This window comes from Momordica charantia, assembly GCF_013281855.1.
Source record: "Momordica charantia cultivar OHB3-1 chromosome 10 unlocalized genomic scaffold, Mcharantia_2.0 BLBB01000010.1, whole genome shotgun sequence".
Taxonomy (NCBI): domain Eukaryota; kingdom Viridiplantae; phylum Streptophyta; class Magnoliopsida; order Cucurbitales; family Cucurbitaceae; genus Momordica; species Momordica charantia.
Window position 1 is genome coordinate 2,193,947 of NW_028275158.1, and position 20,931 is coordinate 2,214,877.

At 35.4% G+C, this 20,931-nt stretch overlaps 3 protein-coding genes across 5 annotated transcripts; 1 reads left to right on the forward strand and 2 right to left on the reverse strand.

The window, feature by feature from the left end:
• Window positions 1-1,273: 1,273 nt before the first annotated feature.
• Window positions 1,274-5,263, forward strand: LOC111011715 (putative inactive receptor kinase At1g48480). The gene is made up of 2 exons (XM_022285583.2): window positions 1,274-3,144; window positions 3,633-5,263. The coding sequence occupies exons 1-2, from the start codon at window positions 1,914-1,916 to the stop codon at window positions 4,298-4,300; spliced, it is 1,899 nt and encodes a 632-aa protein (XP_022141275.1). The 5' UTR covers window positions 1,274-1,913; the 3' UTR covers window positions 4,301-5,263.
• LOC111011542 (uncharacterized) lies at window positions 5,102-15,098 on the reverse strand. Of its 3 annotated transcripts, XM_022285352.2 has the most exons (14): window positions 14,683-15,095; window positions 12,337-12,410; window positions 11,679-11,762; window positions 11,443-11,523; window positions 10,856-10,936; window positions 10,367-10,459; window positions 8,110-8,289; window positions 7,876-7,943; window positions 7,514-7,565; window positions 6,929-6,982; window positions 6,746-6,838; window positions 6,490-6,556; window positions 5,427-5,544; window positions 5,102-5,323 (listed from the first exon to the last, which is right to left on the reverse strand). In XM_022285352.2, the coding sequence occupies exons 1-13, from the start codon at window positions 14,822-14,824 to the stop codon at window positions 5,453-5,455; spliced, it is 1,161 nt and encodes a 386-aa protein (XP_022141044.1). In that variant the 5' UTR covers window positions 14,825-15,095; the 3' UTR covers window positions 5,102-5,323; window positions 5,427-5,452. The 3 variants fall into 3 exon arrangements, with proteins under 3 accessions (XP_022141044.1, XP_022141045.1, XP_022141043.1); XM_022285353.2 differs by having other exon boundaries at window positions 5,102-5,544; window positions 8,263-8,289; window positions 14,683-15,098; XM_022285351.2 differs by having other exon boundaries at window positions 5,102-5,544; window positions 14,683-15,094.
• Window positions 15,099-16,117: 1,019 nt separating this feature from the next.
• Window positions 16,118-20,822, reverse strand: EMB2758 (Tetratricopeptide repeat (TPR)-like superfamily protein). The gene is made up of 3 exons (XM_022285510.2): window positions 19,855-20,822; window positions 19,437-19,494; window positions 16,118-18,787 (listed from the first exon to the last, which is right to left on the reverse strand). Exons 2-3 carry the CDS (start codon window positions 19,439-19,441, stop codon window positions 16,336-16,338), a joined length of 2,457 nt encoding a protein of 818 aa, XP_022141202.1. The 5' UTR covers window positions 19,442-19,494; window positions 19,855-20,822; the 3' UTR covers window positions 16,118-16,335.
• Window positions 20,823-20,931: the final 109 nt, after the last annotated feature.

A 20,931-nucleotide genomic window follows, 5' to 3' on the forward strand; every position in this document is an offset into this window, starting at 1 on the left:
CACTATTCTCCTCCTCAATGACGATGAAGTGGGATGATACTTCGGGTGCTTCTGTTGATTTTTTCCATGTCCTTGTAAAGTGAGGATATCTCAATCATAAACAGCCATGGTAGGTAGGTTTCATGTTGAAACGTAGCCGTGGGAATGATATGAATCCTGGCAGAGAAAAACACTGTGCATAACATTTACAAGATATATTGTTTGCAAGAATCTAGGATTGAGGATTCCAAAAATGTTTACTCCTTAGGTGTCAAATCACTTTAGGGGAATAAGTTCAAATTTCGTTTTTTCTTTTAAGGTGAAAAAGTATCTTTTGAATTTCTTGATAAACAAAATGTTGTAAAATTAAGTGGTTGCCTTGGGAGATTGGTTGAGATGAACGTAATTGTTTGTCCACCTCTTTTAATATGGCTGGGATGTTGCAGGTTTTATCCCTTAGTTTGGACCCTTGACGTTGATCCTGTGAAAATTTGTTCAATTTTTTGTTCCATTGAATGGGTAGGATGGTAGGTTAGTTGATTTTGCTCTATTTGTGTTATGAATACTATTTTTTTTTACTGAATGGGAATATGTGTATCAGAAACATATTCCATCCAACAGGGATTATACATGTCAATGAAACCTCTAAAGGATCATTGGAATTTGAAAGGGGAGGGGATTATTCACTTTTTTGTTGCCATTATTTGTTGTGTTGTACCAAATCAACCAATAATATCAATGGTGTTAATGGAATATATAAAATTATGATTCAAATTCAGTGATGTGATAATATATATATTTTTTAATTAGTGACTAAATTGTGACTAAATAAGCACAATTGTTAAATTTAAAAGTTTGTAGATTAAAATTGTAATTTAACGTTTCATGTATATGCAAGAACGACGAGCATATATAAATTTTTGGAATATTTTTGGATGAGCATTATTATAAATCCAGTAATTGAATATTTTAAATTAATCTCAAAATTTATTGTTATGCAGTAAAGATCTAAAAGCACACATCACACGCTTATTTGCTAAATAAATTATTACTATTTATATTTTTTCTAGTTCTTCCAAGTGCTAGATAACTTCAAGGAGGGTGTGAGTTTTTTTCTTCCAACCAATGGATTAGAACCCAAATATTAATTTTGCACCATAAATGAGTTTGCCAAAAAGGTTAAAAAAAAAACCCATAGGACTAGATTGATAATATTTATGTAATAATCAATCACCTGTCACATTCGGAGAAATAAAGACTCGCAAATCTGATTAAAGGACCACTCACCGTACGTCAATGGTCCTATCACCAAAGACGCACTTCTCCTTTAAATTCTTCTGCTCTTGTTTCTATATCTGTACTTAAAAAAACAGTTGTGCACTAAAAGAGATGCAAAACATGGAAGGCCACACACATTTGATAGCAGTTAAAAAGTTTAGCAAATTCCAATGCTGATCTTGTCTCATATGATCCATATTGTGAGCAGATTACATCACATATCTTGTCTCTTGCTGCTTTTTCAAACACCATATTTCATACTTTGAAATCTCTTCCAGAACTTTTCAAATATATACAACCTTTTGAAAGGGAAGAGGAGATCAATCATTTGCACTCAAAACACTCAAATCTGTTCAATAAGTACAACTACAAATTGACATGGCTTTACATGTCTAGTACCTGTTAAGCTCAAGCTGGATTGTATTGTAAACAGTGTCAAAAAATCATCCTTGTACCACAGCTGGAATATCCCTTTTTCAATAGAGAAAAAAGGGTGCATCACCCTTGTTTCTATCTATAAGATGAATATAAAAAATTCAGATTGTTGAGCTGTAATATAATAGGAACTTGAAAACAAAGATGGTTTTGATCTCATCGACATCCTTTAGTAGAAATCTGTTGCCACTCAACATTTGCTCAGAGTTGGACTTTTGAGTATGGAGTTTTCTTTGCTTTTCATTGCAGCCACTCTGTTATTTGGCTCTGTTGCTGCTCAAAATGATGCTCTTATTGGCTTTAATGGAGAGGAAAGAGAGGCTCTTTATGCCTTGAAGGAAACTTTCAATGACTCTTTTCTTAACAGGAACTGGAGTGGAACTCACTGCTACAACAATCAACCTCCTCTTTGGTATGGCCTTCAATGTGTCGATGGCCGAGTCGTGGCGCTATCGTTGGATAGTTTGGGATTGGTGGGGAATATGAATGTCAATGCATTGAACAAGTTCAATGAGTTGGCTGCATTGAGCTTGAAGAACAACTCCTTATCAGGAAACTTATTCGATTTCTCTTCCAACCGGAAGCTTAAGAATGTCGATCTATCGTTCAATGCGTTTAATGGGACGATCTCGCTTTCGCTCGTGAGTCTAAATTCATTGCAGTCGTTGCAACTTCAGAACAACAGGCTTACAGGTTCAATCCCTGAACTCAACCAGTCTTCTTTGGGAGTATTCAATGTCTCAAACAACAATCTCAATGGTTCCATCGCAAGAACGAAGACTCTTCAATCGTTTGGACCGGACTCCTACAGTGATAATCCTGGCCTCTGCGGTCCACCAACCGATGTCATCTGCAGGTCAATCATAAAAGGGTCAAATGACACAGCAGCACCTCCTGATACTAAAAATGCCCCTGATGATAGTTCTTCTACCAAGTTTCATCCCACTATGGTACTAATTCTTGTTATTGTTCTTTTTTTCATTGTTAATCTATTGCTTCTCCTTCTCTACCTCAAGAAACATAGAGAGCTAAAGGAGGTCATGAAGCAACTAAACACTGTCGAAATGAGAGAGAAGAAAAATGAAAATACAACAGAGATCTCATTCCAGAACCAAACGCCTGCAGCAGATGAAGGAGGGAAACTCATCTTCATGGAAGAAGGAGAAAATTTCCAACTTGGAGATCTTCTAAAAGCTTCTGCTGAGGGACTAGGCAAGGGGGTATTTGGGAATAGTTATAAGGCTATGCTAGAAGCTAGGCCACCTATAGTTGTGAAGCGGCTTAGAGATTTAAAACCATTAAGTGTTGATGAGTTCATGAAGCAAGTACAACTTATTGCTAAGCAAAGGCATCCAAATCTGCTTCCACTTGTTGCATATTTCTACACCAAAGAAGAGAAGCTTTTGCTCTACAAGTATGCAGAAAGAGGAAACTTGTTTGATAGAATCCATGGTATGCTCTATAGATTCTCATTCTTCCATTCTATAAATTGCAATGGATATGACTCAAGTCATGTAGATGAAAACAGCAAGGAGTCAACTGAATGACCAAAGCATCGGTTGCTTCCACTTGTGGCCTTCTTCAGCTTTTTTTTATTCTCCTATTTTTTACTGTAGTCACATCCTCATAAATAGTTCTATGATCTCGGCTAATTTCAGTCTTTCAGTAGTGAAAGCATAACTCATGTTGGTAGTTATTTAACTTCAAAGATTTAATACCTTCTTATGGGATCGGTTTCGAAGTTGTTTTGAACTTATCAGTTAGAAGTTATCTTTTTGAATTGGAGACACTTTCTTTAGGTGAGTATCTGGTTGTTGGGCTGGTTTTTTGTATGCCCTTGAATATAAATTCTTTTTTGTTCACATTTTTCTCAATGAAAATTCGGTTTCTTTTCTAAGGAAAAAAAAAATCAAAGAATTGACATTCATTATACAACACAGGAGGGAGAGGCGTGGGCAGAGTTCCATTCAGGTGGAGTTCACGATTGATCGTTGCTCAAGGCGTGGCACGAGCTTTAGAGTTTCTCCATCTCAATACCAGGCCAAATAACATTGTCCCACATGGAAACTTGAAATCTTCAAACGTTCTACTTGGTGAGAATGATGAAGTTCTTGTTTCAGATTATGGCTTTACTTCTCTTGTGGCCCTCCCTGTTGCAGCACAACACATGACTTCATATAGATCACCTGAATATCAACAAATGAAGAGAGTGTCAAGGAAATCAGATGTTTGGAGCTTTGGCTGCCTTCTTATTGAACTCTTGACAGGAAAAATTTCGTCTCACTCAGCACCAGAAGGATCCCAAGGCATTAATTTGTGTGCTTGGGTGAACAGAGCGGTCAGAGAAGAATGGACAGCAGAGATATTTGACTCAGAGATTGCATCACAAAGATCAGCTATTCCAGGAATGCTAAATCTGTTACAAATAGCAATTCGTTGCTCCAATACTTCGCCTGACAAACGACCAGACATGACTGAAGTAGTAAGAGAGGTAGAAAGCATCAGGCTCATTGAAAATGGAGAGGAATATAGCTCCTCATTCGATCGATCATTAACTGATGATTCAATGTCGACAGTTGGTTCAGGCATTGCAATAGATGAGAGATGAAAGACATAACTACTTCAAACAAGGAGTATAAGGCTCGTCCTAGCATCATATCTTATTATTATAAGACTCATCTTAGCATCATATCTTACTATTATAAAGCTCGTCCTAGCATCATATCTTATTATTATAAGGTTCGTTCTAGCATCATATCTTACTATTACAAGGCTCGTCCTAGCATCATATCTTATTATTACCAGACTTGTCCTAGCCTCATGTATTATTGTTATCTTTTCTATGTGATACAAATAATGTAACAAACTACTTATTATTTCTCTAGGTAATACAGATTCCAAAATTAGTAGTTTGCTACAATAATTTGAATTGAATTATACCAAGTCTCACTAGTTTAACCTCTTCAATTTGAGCATTTTTGACACTTTCAATATGCTTGCTTGGAATAATTTTTAGGAATAATGTTTTAAATGAAGCACTTTCTAATTAACATTTTCAAAAAACAAAATATATTTTGATTAAATACTTCCTGCTAAAACATTTTCTGTGTCTACATATCCAAATTTCTCATACCTAATTTTCCTGAATAGATCTTATTTCTAATAATTTCGCTATTGTTTCAATTGTTATAGTTAAGAATCTAGACTGACAAAAAATCGAAATGAAAGCAGATCACCTTCAAATGAATACTCTGAGATAGAATAAAAAAAATTGATTTGGATTGATTTGCTTCTAAAAGTTTGGAACAATTAGAAGATTAAAAAAATGAAACTTTTTGTCATAACCAAAATTTTTCAACAAAAAATGATCAAGAACAAGCCAAGAAAAAGGTTGAGTGGATAATCTTAATGATGATGAATCTCAAATTCTCAATCTCAATTAGAATCCAAATGGCATATAGTACTTTACAAATTGTCACAATGGGAAGAGGGTGTAGCAGAAATTTCTTCCATCTCACACTAAACTTGCTTTTTCCCTCTTTTTCTTTTTCTTTTTTTCTCTTTTTTTTTTCTCTCTTGGGCGGAGGGGCGAGAGAACTTGATTTTAACCTCAGTTTGAGAATGAATCTTTCTGTAAGAAAGATATGTTTTAGAACAACACGTATGAAATGATGACACAATTGTAATTTGATTCTCAAATGGAAGGGCAGCAGCTTAAACAAAACTGGACTAACGTGAAAGAAAGAGCTGAGATGAGACATCATCCAAATTTTCCAATTCCAACCTTCTTCTTCATTTTTCTTTGACCGTGATATATGAATGCATCTACAATTCCTGCAACACTGAAAATACCTGCAAAACAGAGGTCGATTTGAGCTGGTATGGTTTGAGGGATAGTAAAAAGGCAGTAGAAATAGCAGCAGTGAAGAGCTTAAGATCTATCAAGTCTAAATAACAGCAAATGGTTCAAATGAGTCCTCAAATGCCCATCCTACCTAATTGGCGTAATTTGTATCTAAAGAATCCTAATGACCTTACTTGAACAAGATCTATTCTATAGTTTGAACCTCAGTGTCCTTGAGTTCTAAGAATTCTGAAACTTAACACTGCTAGTTTTTTCATTGTCCTCTCCTCTCACATAGAAACTTTGGTCCTGTTTTCAAGAGTACCATATGGTTCGGTTGTTCCTCATTCTGACTATACAATGTCTTCACCAACTTGTCAATGGTCACCCCTTCAGTTGACAGCTAGGATACTGTGAGATTGTACTGTCAAAACTCTTCAGCGAGCAGTGTGGTTGGAAACAACTCATCCACTCGATGGTTCGATCCCCACAGCAATATATGCTGTTTTTATTTCCTTTCTTGGTATTAAATGTCTTGTGCTGACATGTAAAAAATCTCATAATAACTCTTCCACACTTCATCTATCAAGATAACACTCTCTCCCAGTACACAATTGTATCTTTTATCTTCAGGGGGAAAAGAATGGTTAGTGAGAAGTTTGTTTCCTATTAAAGAAGAAAAAAAGAAAAGGCTGGTTCAAAAAGGATTTCAAAATATTCTTTTTTATGGAAAAAATTCATCAAAAGGATTACTATTTTTTTCGGAGGGAGAGAGAACAAATGGAAGGAAAAAGACAATAACGTGAAAAAATGACATGACCAAGACAGCAATTGATGTATGGGGTGAAAGAAACCATGTGTAAGCAAACATATAAATATACGTGTACTTATTCCGGGTTGGGATACACGGGGTTGGGAGGAAGAAGAGGTGGAGAAAGGAGAGAGTATGATACCTCCAACTATAGCACAAATATGAGTTATGAAGTGTAAAAATGGAACATGCTCCTCTGTGTAGGTCACCTGAACAATGCATAAAAAAAGAAGTCAAACACAGATTGCAATGTGCGAAGCAATAAGGAGACATATAAACTTAGGTGAACTGTGAGGTAAGAAATAGCAGATTGTCATCTCCATAAGTGACAGCTTACAATGAAAACTATTATAATACTTGTTTCAAGAACACTTTGGATGTAGATAAATTTCACCAACCTTAACAGGAGAAAGGTCATAAAAGAAGAAGACTCCAGGTATAAACTGAGAACTACCGAACTCCACATTCTTAAAATGCTCAGTTACAGAATACTGCACAGAATCATTAGTATGAAGCTCAGGACATCATCCAAGATAAAACATAACATGCATAAGTTCATCTCCAAGGCCTTTCAGTAATACCTGATTTGACTGAACAGTACGACCTCTGATGTCTTTATATATAGTTGGAACCACCTGCAAAAAGTAGATATATTCAGATTTCGTCCTAATAACTTTCAAGTACCAGAGAGAACATTGCACCCCAAAAGCCATCTAGCAAAGTTTTGTGAGGATCAACGAATGCTGCTGTAATAGATAGAGGCAGATCTAAACTACCACACTCATCATACACAATATTGGATTAACCAGCTTTAAATTGTAATAGCACTTTACCAAGTGTCAAAATTACTCTCCAGATGAATTTTGGATTACCTGCAAATTGGTGAGAGGAGGATTTTTCTTTTCCCCACAAGTGAATTCATGACATGTCAATTGTGTGAAAGAGGACTTTATAAATGAAAAGTGGGAACTTCACTTTTTGTGGATGCCTTCCTCTCATCATCACGTAGTTTTAATTCCCACAAAAATATATTTTTTTATTCATAATTTTAATGCAGAAGTAGTGGTGCATCATCGTCAGCTAGCTCCAAGAATTCTAATCAGATAATATATCACGCATCCAAAGAAAATATGTGTTCAAGTCTTGAAGGGGTAAAGAATTCTAACCTTGACAAAATATTGGTGCATGACATTCTGTTTATCATATTCCCAATGCACCCTGAACAAGTGATGGAAGTTAATCTTAGAAGGGGGTAAGTATACTAAGTAAAATTGATTCTGTTATAAGAATCACTGATTTTATTAAATTGAGTGAACATTAGGTTTGATGAGCAAATAAAAAATAATAATATATTCATTAGGTGAGAAAATACTTAACAGATACTGGTAAGAAAATAAGGTTGGTGAAGAATTAACTAGAAAATATAAAGCTAAAAAGGAAACAGTCCTGCTTCAGCTAAAGCTACTAATAGTACTAGAATGATTTTCAACTACTAAACATCTACAGAGGAGGTGAAAAAAATAATTACCCATCAAGTGGGTTAACCAAGCCATGATAGTGGTCGCCAAAAGCTAATCTTTTTATTCGGTGACTTACCTGCATCACATAGATGAAACATAAAATGCAAAGAATTAAAAGAGAAAAAAAGGATGAGAAATATATATCAGAGTAGAAAAAGTAAACTGATCATAATCGATGCTGGGACTATATGCATGCTTTGTGTATTATGTGTTTCAAAACACAAAAAAGTATAATGCAGTACATTGTAATCGCTCGTCTGCAATTCCAGAAAACCAAAAAAATTAAAACTTGACTGGTGAAAGCTTTTCCCAGGAACGAAGTGAAAACTTCCAGCCACTTTATTAACTTCAAGAGACCCTTCAATATTACACCCTTCACCTTCTTCATCCCTCACCTTCTGTAGAAAATCTTCTCGTTTACACTGAAAATCAAAGACGTACAAATATTAATTGGCCACAAAAATGAACAACACAATTAACTTGAGTAGCTTGGAAAGAACACTTGAAAACAAAGTGCAGAGAGAGTTATCCTCTGTTTCACGCAACAGTTAAGATCACCAAATTAGCAGTGTGAATTACCTGAATTTAGACATTGAAAACTTATAAATCTAGACAGGCCATTGTACATATAATACTATAACTAATAGTACAGCCATCTTTTCCTCCTCAGAACTTGAAACAATGCCTCAGTCAATAGTCAGTATTTATAATTCTCGATTAATCCAAAAACAAAAGACGGAAGAGAAATAAATGTAAGTGGATGACTTCTGTCCTTACACTAGCACCTTATCACATCAAACTAATCTTTGGACAATTTTACAAATAACAGAACTAAGGGCCTCAAAAATTGAGAGATAGTAGGGTAAGCTGGCAAAGCTGATTGAATCAAAGACAGTCACTTTCGAAAACAGGATCATTCTTGTCTTTCCTTTCTTCTTATGAAGAATTGACTCTTAAGTTTGGGTAATGTCACACAGTAGATAAATAATAGAGACTAGTTGGCTAAGAATAATAAATAGAAATAGTAATGATATACATTCTTCTTAAAATGTATATTTTAATAAATGCGTTCTTGCTTAATTAATGACATAGATTTTTAAGAAAATGAAGTGTCAACATGTTCGTGTCTTGTCGTGTTTGTGCTTCTCTTTGTCTAAGACTTACAAGGCCAACCCCCTTCCACAAGGGCATCTGCCCCCAACTTTTGACCAGCCACAGCAGTCAATTCAAGAAAATTATTTTGAGCACAGGACAACGACCATTGAATTAGGAGTCCTCTAAAACACTCCTGCAATCATCTTCTTCTAACAATGTCTGATCGAAGTTGCTTGAAGAAAACGTGATACCTAATTTGACTCACTTCTCCAGGGTCTAGAGTTAAATTCAACAAGCCTTTGAATGAGCCTTTCCCCTAGGCTCAAATTATAACATTCAAGGCCCACCGCCCATCATATCTTCTCCAAGCACTAAACTAACCTTTTTCGTAAAAGAGGAATCAACAATCACGAAATTATTGCTCCTGGTAACACAACCTCCTTTTCAATCATATGAGAAATTTTATTGAGAGTAATCTAGTACGAAATGAATTAATCTTCTTTTCTACCCCAAAGCCATCTCCCTTGACTTCTGTTTAACCTTTTGCATCCACCAGGAAAAGGCCATTGGCCAGATATAAGAAGAAAATTGTAGCATCCTTGTCAAAGGAGCCATGAACACCAATTTAGATGTTGGTATAATAAAAATTAAATTAATCATTTATATAATTAATATTGAGCAGATGCTCTGTGGTCACCTTTTAATTCTAGAACTTGAATGCTAAGATCATATGGGAAAAGGTGATCTTAACATTTTTTTAATTTTTTTTTACCTTTCAAGTTTTGTAACTATGATTTGTTCATTAGTTGGATAAATTTTTGTAATCTCTTTGGTGGCTGAGGGCTGATGCCTAATTTTTTGTACTCCTCTTTTCACACATGAATTTTCATCCATCTAAAAAGGATGATACAAAATTAGAAAGCAATCAAGTAATCCAAGGGTTGGCACAGGGTAAAAGTCTAAATTTCTGTGTTCAGGAGTTCAAAATTGTTTATGGTCAGAGTCTGAGTTTCCTAGAACAAGATGCTGCAAACATTCTTACTCCATCGACATTGTTTTAAGTTGGCAAGGTCGCAAGGGCTTGAGTTCTCTTGATGATAACGGCTTAGAGGCCTCAAGTTTGAATCTTCGGGTGAGCTTAATACCTAAAACTCTTGTGTCTCTCGGGTCCAGGCTTTGGTGCCCCTGGGTATAAGGGAGTATTATCATTAAAAAAAACCCTCCTAGGGAGTAAATAGCCATGCTTATGTACAAGGCATGCAATCCCAACCTCATTGACATTCTTCAAAAAATCCTGGCATTTTTCCCTCCTTGGTGGGACTGCACCTAATGACTAGATACCTGGTTGCATTCCCATGCAGCATATAATATTAACAAAATGGCAGTTATTACAATCTGACATACCTGGTCTATCAGATCCTGATTGGTAATTGCCCAACCTCTCTTTCGGTATGCTTCACGAACTTCTTCACATGAATTACAACAATCATCATCTGACTGCAAACAAGATATGGGAGAAACCCTTCACATTTCTGATACAAATTTCAAAAAATAGGTGGAAAAATAAAATTAATAATCAAAAGCAGCAAAACCGTAAATGGCTTTTATTTCAGCAATGTGCCACAGTGCCAAGTAAGTACCTCATAAGCTATGTACTTTCTGAAAGTAAGAAACACATGTATGATGTGGAAAAGGAAATGAATAGAATAACAACGCTCTAAGAAACCAAAATGACTAACAAAGTTATAAAGTAAAGCAAAGCAATGCAAACCAGAAAAGGTGTTTTTAATAATAAAAAACCTCATTTCTGCTCCAGAATCATAATCAAAGCTACACAAAGAATAACACCACGACCACAAAGCAAAACAAGGGATACCAGATAACCACAAGTACCTCTTCCGCTCCAAAACATGAACCACAGTATGTTTCATTGTGCTGCAGCCTGCCACCATGCTTCTGCAACGGTTTCTCAATCTGGAGTATGAAAAACAAAAAATGATCAAATAGAAAGAACAAACAATAACCAAAAGAAAGATATACAGAAAAAAGAACAGGTGGTGAAACTTTTTCTAAAATAAGAAACCAATAAATACAAATCCAAGATAATCGTTTTCTTTCCATGAAATGAGCCGGTGAGAGATAGAACTTTTTTTCCCAAGACCGGAGTTTTATCTTTGACTTCTTTGTCATTGCTAAGCTACTGGAGAAGTTGCATTTGGTTATCTTGTGGAATGGGTTTGGACTCATGGTTAATTCATAAACTTAACCAATTTTCTCCAGGAATGTATTTAAGAAAATAGACTATAGCAAATGCAAGTGGTGCCAAAGGCCTAGCAAATAATCACTATTTCTGATGAAGAAACCAACTTTCATCAAAATGCAGATAAAACAAGAAATCATTCAAATAATCATTATAGAACAGATAACACAAGAAATCAGTTATCTTGTGCACACAAACCATCAAAGTACATCCTACTAACCTTAGGTGCACCGATGCCATCTTGTCTAGCTTCTATAACGTTGCCATGATGGTCAATTCTTTTCTTGATTATGTTATGTCTCTGAAAAAAAAAATAATGCATTAAAAAACAAGAAATTATGAGACTGCATTAAAATATATGGTGAGATACAAGCTTATTTACGTGACATACTGGTAAAATAATATGACAACTAATCAGAGATTCAAAGACAAAGAACTGATGCTTGCAGCACATACTATATCAAGATGTTCCTCTCCACTGATATCCATGGCATCAAGGCTGAGTATAGAGCATGGAATCGCAGGAAAACTCACATCAAACTGCATCAACAATAAAAGAATAAGGTTTGAGCCCATTGAAGAAATATGATTAAACATAGTCTAAAGGAACATAAAATTGTCGTTCACATTTACACAATTAATCAATTTCAAAAAATAACCATATTAATCGTTTTCAAATGAAATATTTCACATTAGGTAAGTAGTCCATGTACTCTCTCAACTATGTACTAATCAATCCTGCACCAACACGTCAATAAATAATATCCAGACTACAACAAAGTTCCTTGCAATTCAGGGCTAGCCAGTATTGGGAACAGGAATCAAACTAGGTAGTTTTACTCATTACTGAAATCTACTTGTCCAAGGGGTTCTTTGTCCGTTCACTAAGGTTTCACATATCAAGAATGATTATCAATCAAAGCCTTCTCTCCAGCCCTATCTTTTTGTTGAGCGACATTAAATAAAATGCTCCACAAAATACCTCTCCAAAAGAAAAGGGAACAGATAATAACTTAAAAGCTTTTGAAGGCAAACATTAAATCTAAAGCCAATGCATAGACACAAAGGAAGAGTAATCTAGCACTCTCGGCCTCATTAAAAAAACCATGATTACGTTTATGTGTATTTTTCCGCCCCTTGATGTATCTACAATGAGCTTTGTCTCGGTTTTAGCATGAAGGTATAACCCTGCAACCACACATTACAAAATGATGGTCATGAAAAGCTTCACAGATAACAAGAGTTACAAAACAACATAATATCAAAAGTTTTAAAATATATTTTCAAACTGCATAAGAGTTGAACTATAGGCTCATAAGGAAATGTAGAAAAGAATAAGTATGAAGGTTAATGGAAAGAAATAACATGGGTCAAACCTGATATTATGAACCTAACTTAAAGGGAAAACTAAATATCTTTCAAGGTCCCACAAACAAGAACAAGAAGCCCAAAATAAGTTACAACATCAATTTATCTTCATAAAAGGAGAATTGCCTTCTGATTAAACCTCATAGCACCAAGCTCCACAAGAAGAACAACACTTATTTTGGGTAACTGCCATGGCAAATGCCTTTGCATATATGAGGACCACGAAGGGGGCTTCTCCATTAGTAATGATTGTAAAAGAGGGTCTGGGTGTGAAGGAGCCAGAATTATCTTCAATTTTACAAATATCTTCAGGCCTTAATCTTCTAATCTCCTTAGTATTCTTCATTTTTAGTAATGCTTTCATGCTAGACTTTCTGGTTCTTCTCAAATAGTCTTCTCATTGTTTTTATGACAGTATTTTTTTTTTTATTGCGTACACTTAGACCCGTAATTGGGGTGCTTCTAGGATATTCTCAAGTCCATTGGGTTAAAGATTTTGATTTCTTGCCATTTTCCTGCCATGTTTGATTTTCTACTTCCATCTGCATGAGGGCCATAGCCATTACCTTTGTTAGAAGTGCACTAAATCCAATCTGCTAATTTTTCCTAGTTTAATACATTCAGTTTAAAATGGTCAACTTTGGTAATTAAATGACACTTAAAGGTGGTGAAAAAAGCAAGACATTTTAGTAACTGACTGAATTTGTCGGTTCAGTTGCATGAATCACTTCAAGCCGAGGAAAGAGTCCATACAATGTAAGTGAATTTTCCATAAAAGGCATTTGACTTGGAAGAATCAAGTTTGGTATTTCACAAATTGCTAGAATCTACATTCAAAACTTTCAATTAGAACTTGGCAATATAAATGTCACTTGAAGGAGATGAAAAAACCAGGACATTTTGGTGACTGACCAAACTTATAGGTCTTAAGTTTTATGAGTCACTTTAAGTACATTAAAGGGTCATAAAATGTTAATGAACTATCTTATGGATGAGGTCATGAAGCTTTCTATCTTAAAATTTTTCTACAAGCTTCTTTTGCCTACTTTTTTTTCTTTTTTTTTTAATAAGAAACCTGTATATATTACCAAGAAAATAAGGAAAACAACTAAGGGCTGGAGTAGAGAGAAGCGCACCCAAAAGAACTAAACAAAGGCTTTCCAGTTGCCTTTTGCCTACTTCCAATCCAGGACTCTTTTAATTTCATGGAATATGCCTTAAACTCATATTACAATTTCAAAATCAACCTCGTCAGTTCCTCCAGTCTCTAGTTTGTTTAATGTCAATATTTTTCCATAAATATTAATTTGTTTTGGCCTAAGATTTCTCAACTACATCGTTTCTTCAACTAGTAACTATGTAAAAGAAAGAGTTGAACCCCTCATATAACTTTCCACATCATCATTGAAGAGCAAAAACTTGGCAGTTTTTCAAATATGAAGAATGAACTAAGCTTCAGCGAAGAATTTCCAAGAGTGGCAAATAAATTATCCATACTTTCTTTTGCAATTGGTGTTTGGATTAGAAGCAAAAGAGAAGAGGAAGCATGGGCTTCTCTAGGAAAAGATTGAGAATACACTGGTAAATAATTCCTAGAACCATGTTACAGCCTGAGATGTTTCTATGAGTAATTGAACTGCAAGGACAAGGAAAAGGGACACAAAAAGGGACTTTTCCTCCGAGCATCTTCTCAGAACCACTGCCAGTTGAGTTGGGATAAATTCTACTGAATGAGAATTGTTATTCCCAGACCCTTAATATGATTGTCTCCCAATTACCAACGCCACATTGTTATTTAACTTCAAAGTGAACAGCCATGAGACGACAAAGGGAAAAGGAAAATCGCTAAATTAGCATCAAAATGCTCCCGCATAACAGTAAAAGCAACAACAACGTCAAATTACATCGTGATTCAACATGGAAAATGCAAACTACAACTCGAATATGCAAATTAACTTTCAGATACAGCCAAAACCACAGAGAGAGAAAAAGAAGGTGCAACACAAATCCAAACTAGAATCAAACAAACCAGGAGGGTAGACAAGACTTTCAGAAAAGAAAGAAGGGCAGGGCAGGGCAGGGCAGAACATACTTAGCTCGGAGAAGAAGAGGAAGAGCATGATGAAGGAGGAAGCGAGGGTGATTAAGCCACCGGAGAAGGTCCGCCTGTAGAAATCTTCATTGATTTTAGGGTAAGCATCCAAATTCCGAAGCTTGTTGAAGACAGAATTCATGGCTTCTACGAAGGAAAAGGGACGAACTTGGGGAAATTCCACCTCCGGAATTCGAATTTACGAACAGATTAAAAGAAGAGAAACATATATAGAATTTGTTTTGACTAAATCAAGGAGCCATCGAAGTATTGTCTGAATTCCGGAAAACTCGGCGATTACAAAGATTGTCGGACGCGATTTTGTGCTTCGTTTCGCTGTAGAATTGGGTTCTTGCTTCGCCGTATACGGCGAATTGTGTTTACCCAAACGACGACGTCTTTACATTCAGGACAAGTTTTTTTTTGTTTTTTTTTCTTTTTAGGAGTGGGGATTCCTTCGAACAACGGCATAATATACGTATAACAATATTTTAGTTTATGGTTATCAAAACAAAAAACAAAAAAAAACTATATTTTAGCTTATATTTCAAAAAAGAAAGAAAAACAATAAAAATATTTTAGTCTAGGTTTAAAACTTCTTGAAAAGATGTATTTATTAGAAAATTTAAAGAATTTAATTGAATCCTAATTTAAAAGATTTTCAAACGTGCATTTAGTACTCTATTTATAAACAACTAAATATTTACTTCAATTTAAAATGTTATTAATTAATTTATTAATATATGATATAAATTTTGTATAATTATTAATCGAAAATATTATATAATTAATGTTTTACCTGTTTTAAATTAAAAAAAAATGAGATAAGTTTAATAGTATATTTGTTAAAGTTTTTATCTAATTTTTTAAAATCTAAAAACATTTAAAATAATAAAAAAAATGTTTTCAAAATTTCATTAGATGTATCAGAGAATAAAAGAATCAGTTTTAAAAAAAAACAAATCTACGAAATAGATATTCACTTCATCCGAATTGCAAAAAAGAATAAAAAAAATCATACCAAACCAACTCTAAATATTAAATTATCAAATAAGGTTTATTTTTTCAGAAATTTTTCTTCAAGAATTATATATAAGTCAAATATTTTGTACAAATTCAAGTTATTGTAAAACAATTCAAGAAGAGTTCTTACAAGGACAAAAATACTTCTTATGAAAATTTTGGGTCGAAAAAATAAAATTTGACAGTCGAGCTGCAACTAATCAAATATTCAAAATATTTATGTTATATTTTTTTATATTTATTGTGCATTTTATAACTAAAAAATAATAAAATAAAATTTTATTTATGTTTGAAAAAAAAATATAGATACAATAACAAATAAGAATAAAAATTATGATTTTGTTAAGTAACTAGAAACAGGAACCATTACACCACAAGAACCTAAACTTTTACCAATAGTACAAAATGGATGGAGGGGAAAATAACATACACTAGATAAATTAATGGGTGACAAATTCAACTTCACAACATTCATTACAAAACTGGTGAAAAATGTGTTAGAAATGCAGCTCCATATTCACTCGAATGCAAGTTGCCAAAATATAAAAGCAAAATTGTGCCCTGTATGCCCTTCACATGTCTTGGCACAAAAATGAATAAAGTGAATATTGTATGTTCTTGTTGAAAATGTCACCAATAATCACCACAAGAACAAACTCCGTCTTTAAAATGATGGAAACGATTCGAATCCCTCACGATGATCTCTCTTTCAGTAATTTTAGATATGAACTTGGTGGCGTTGTGGCAGTCCCCACAAACTCGCAAGTTTTTGAAGATTCGAAGAGTGGTTCTCGGTGGTGTGCTGATGATCCCGAATGCCATTGCCAATCGCTCGCTATGGCTAGTGAGGATATTCTCCTTCTCATCGTCCTCCACATCCTGCAATACAAACTTATAATCTGAAACATAACCAAGACTCTTCATTTTAGCAGTCAGAAGCCTCAATTCTTTGTATATCTCCTCACATTTTGGATGTGTCTGGTTGCCAGTGTAAAACACGTCAATTTTCTTGTTCACTTCAATTGAACTCCACCCAGGAGTCTTCTTCAATCCCCGGTCTCTAGCTAACGATCGTACTTCGTCAACTCCTTCCCATTGTCCGAGTTTCGCGTAAATATTCGATAACAAAACGTAGTAGCCAACATTCTTCGATTCAACCTCCAACAAGTGATCTGAAACAGTTCTAACCAGCTCTACATTCTCATGTATCCTACAAGCACCAAGAAGTGCACCCCACACAGACGCATCAGGCTGTATTGGCATATTCCTAACAAAATTATAAGCCTTTTCGAGATGGCCAGCTCTACCAAACAAATCGACCATGCAACCGTAATGCTTCAAGCTAGGACTTATCCCATACGTCTCTTGCATCGACTGGAAGCACCATTGACCCTCATCAACCAAACCTGAGTGGCTACAAGCAGACAATAGAGATACAAAAGTGATGTGATCGGGCTTCACACCCTCAGTTTGCATTTCCCGAAATAACTCAACAGCTTTTAAACCGTTTCCATGGAGTCCATGACATGATATGATCGCATTCCAAGAAACCGAACTTTTATGCGGTACTTCATAGAATAAAGACATTGCATCATTTAATCTTCCACATTTTCCATACATATCAATAAGACAAGTATCCACAAAGATGTCAAAGTACAGACAATTTTTTATCAGCTGACCATGAGTTTTCATCCCTTGTTTCAAGTCTCCCATTTGGGAGTATGCTGTTAGAATGCTCACCCAAGTGCCCTGATTAGGAACTGCATCACTATACTCTTTCATCAAATGATACACTTCAATTGCCTCATTTGCGAAACCGTTTTGAGAATAACCTGTAATCAAACTATTCCATGTGACCACATCTTTGATGTGAAGTCCTTCGAAAACTTTTTGTGCAGAACCTATAAAACCCAGTTTAGCATACATGTCTATAATTGCATTACCAATGACAACATCTTGTAGAAACCAACCTCTCCTTGTAACAAATCCATGGATAGACCTACTGCTTAAAAAATTTCCAAGTTCAGCAGCTACGGAAGCCAAACTCACAAGTGTCAACAAGTCGGGCACAATCCCGATTGCATGCATCTTTTGATACACTTCAAGTGCCACCATTGGCTCTTTATTCTGCTCAAATGCAGCAATCAATGAGTTCCAAGATACAACATCCCTAACTTCCATTTTATTGAAAATGTTGTCTGCACTTCCCAGTTCACCGAATTTGGCATACAACTTTATCAATGCATTGGACACAAACAAGTCAAATTCTAACCCGAGCTTAATGGCATAGACATGAATTAGGATGCCACTTATTATGTCATCCAACTGCGCACAAATAGGAAGTAGACTTGAGATTGTTACTTTATCCATAGTCACACTCTTAAGTCGCATCTCATCAAAGACTTCCAATGCCTCCACAATTTTACCATTAAGACAAAACCCTGAAATCATTGCATTCCAAGTACCAATATCTCGAATTGTCATGTTATCAAATAAGTTACAGGCTAAGCTGATAAAGCCAAACCGAGAATAAAAATGGATCAAAGAAGCAGCAACAAATACATCACATTCAAAACCCAACTTTAGAACCAAGCAATGTATCTTCTTCCCATCATCTAGATTTCCACATGCTCTTATTACAGGAGGAAATGTGTAATAATCAGGCTGAAGAATAGAAGTTGACATAAATTCATAGAAACAATCTACAGCTTCATGGAAGTGGCCGATTCGTGCATATGCAGATATCATACAATTCCATGTATAGACATCTTTTGCCTGAATCTGGTCAAAAGTACGGCGAGAGGATGATATGTCGCCAAGAAAAGCATAAAGATTGGTGAGTTTAGCAGAAAGAAATATGCTCTGAGCCTTCCCAGACACCACAAGTAGGGTATGAAGATGCTTAGCGAGGTGTACTTTTGTGCAGCGAAGGAATAGTCGATTGAAATCAATTTCCTTTTCCTCATTTTCAACTCCATCTAAGTAATACTTGGGAGTAGTTGTTTCTGTAGAATACAGAGAGCAACAAGCTTGGAATGAAGGCCTGAACAAGGAAATCTGCCTCCATTTACATGGCAGTAGTCTGAGAACAAGAGAAATAGAAAAATAGTTTTTGTCAATAGCTTTCAGTAATTGAAAAGCAACTATCCAGAATCAAAGCTGGTGAGTAGAAAAAGAAACAAGAAACGGTTGCAAAAAAATTTTGAGGATTAAGAAGTAAAGAATCTCAAGTGATTCATAAATTTCTCGAAGATAGACACCATGCTAAATGTTATGTTCAATTGTTGGATGATAAGTATAAGTGTTCCATGCTATTTCGGCTTACTAGCTTCAAAACATTGCACATCATAATTTCTTTTGCTTTGTTCGTTACATAGAATAATGTATTATGGATTCTAAGGAAGGACATTGGTGGGTGTGAAATCTAACAAGGAATGTTCGAGATTAGTACTTTTTGCAAATTACAAGTTAGTAATCTATCAGTGCAGAACAGGGGCAGTTTCACAGAAGATGTAATGATTAAGAACTAAACTTCAAGTCATCATTTTCGGGTATTATATTCACTCCGATCAAATCAAACGTACAAATATATATCGAAAACGCACCCTTATTAATTCCTACAATCATTGTCAACAAAAGTTTTACTTATATTTATAATGCTGTTGAAACAGGAATTCGCAACATAAAAGCTGAATTAGCGGTAGTGCACACACATATTAACAGATGGATACCTCATGCTGAAACTGATAGTTCTTTATGTAGTGGGGTCCCGTCCACAAAATTTGTATCCTAAAACGGAAGTACAAGTCAGATGAAAACTCTCATGATCACAAAACAACAAAATTGATACCCCTCTCGTAAGCACCAGGAATTCCCATTTTCACCAATTAAACCCATCTGCTATAACAGATATTAGGCACTAACTACCTAGCGTCTAATGTTATTTAAAAGACCATCAAATATCATGGAAATCTATACAGAGCTATAATACTTCTCCAGACCACTTGAGTCCACTCCCATAAGAACACGAGAGCGGAGGAAGATGAAGCATATAAGCAATTCCCGTGAGCATTACCCAAGAACCCCCGAAATTCTTCCCAAAAAACAAACCCACAATTTTTTCTTCACAGCACTCGTTTTGAGGCATACCTGAAATCGGAAATGCTCGGTGTTCAATCATATCAAGACCATAAACGTAACTTGATCGAAGTGGCACCCTCTCTTTCTCCTCTACCTGTTCTTCGGCGTCGCCTGCGTTACCCCAATCGCTGAAATCTAGCAACTTTCGTTTTACAGCTCCACGCCCCGTACTTCCTCGCATCGTAATTATCCCAGTGAATTTCCTTCTAATACTCCCAGTTTCAGGGATAGTTTCCTCGCAAAAAATTCCGAAATTGCTGAGTGAATCCTCGAATTTATCTGACACATAAGAGCTCACACGAACGAATGCACAGAAGGGTACAAAATTGGCGGGAAGATGCAAAAACACAGAGAAAAATGTGATAGGAAGCTTGTATTGAGGAGGAGAACGAGGGGTTTGTGTGGGCAAAATTGGCGAAGAAGACGAAGAGGACGGAGCAGGGGCTATATACTCTACGTTGAGTACTACTGAAAATTAGTGGGTAAACTAAAAAAAATGACCTAATTTAACAACACGTCAAAAGAATTAGGAGCAATAATGTGATATTATTCTCTGACTTTTTCATTCGTACCAATTGAGATGTCGTACCTCACTTATACAATTTTTCTTCTTAAATCCAATCTAATCAATATAGTACTTTGATCTTATTCTCACGGATTCTTCTCTCGAACAAAATGTCATTGAATCTCTCCTCAAATAGTCATCTATTCATTTAACTCTTATCCATATCAACTTCTCTTCTCCGACCCTATCTAACCAACATGGCACTTTAATCATGTTCCTACTAATCCTCCTTCGAGACAAAGTAGGGTTGAATCTCTCCTCAAATAGTTATCCATCCCTCCAACCTTATCCAGACCAACTTCTCTTCTTCGAAACACACCGCCTATTCAATATAGAACTCAACTACATCATTACATAATGACTACATTTTTCGAGTCTCGCCACTTTTTGTTTGTCATGAGCATGTCTGGTTTATGATTAGTATTTAATTTTACATCTGAAGTAGTATTAAAATAATTAAGTTAGAAAAAATAGCTTGCGATTGTGGTTGATGTTGAAGTTGGCTATAATAACAAAATTGC

Bases quoted from the DNA above. Each gene is read 5' to 3' on its own strand.
- LOC111011715 (XM_022285583.2), top strand. From the start codon at position 1,914: ATGGAGTTTTCTTTGCTTTTCATTGCAGCCACTCTGTTATTTGGCTCT. The intron at 3,145-3,632 runs GTATGCTCTATA...TATACAACACAG, and splicing joins CTTGTTTGATAGAATCCATG to GAGGGAGAGGCGTGGGCAGA.
- LOC111011542 (XM_022285352.2), bottom strand. From the start codon at position 14,824: ATGAATTCTGTCTTCAACAAGCTTCGGAATTTGGATGCTTACCCTAAA. The intron at 11,763-12,336 runs GTAATCATGGTT...TTGTTGATGCAG, and splicing joins GCGGAAAAATACACATAAAC to TTTGATGTGAGTTTTCCTGC. The intron at 7,944-8,109 runs GTACTGCATTAT...TATGTGATGCAG, and splicing joins TGCAGACGAGCGATTACAAT to GTAAGTCACCGAATAAAAAG.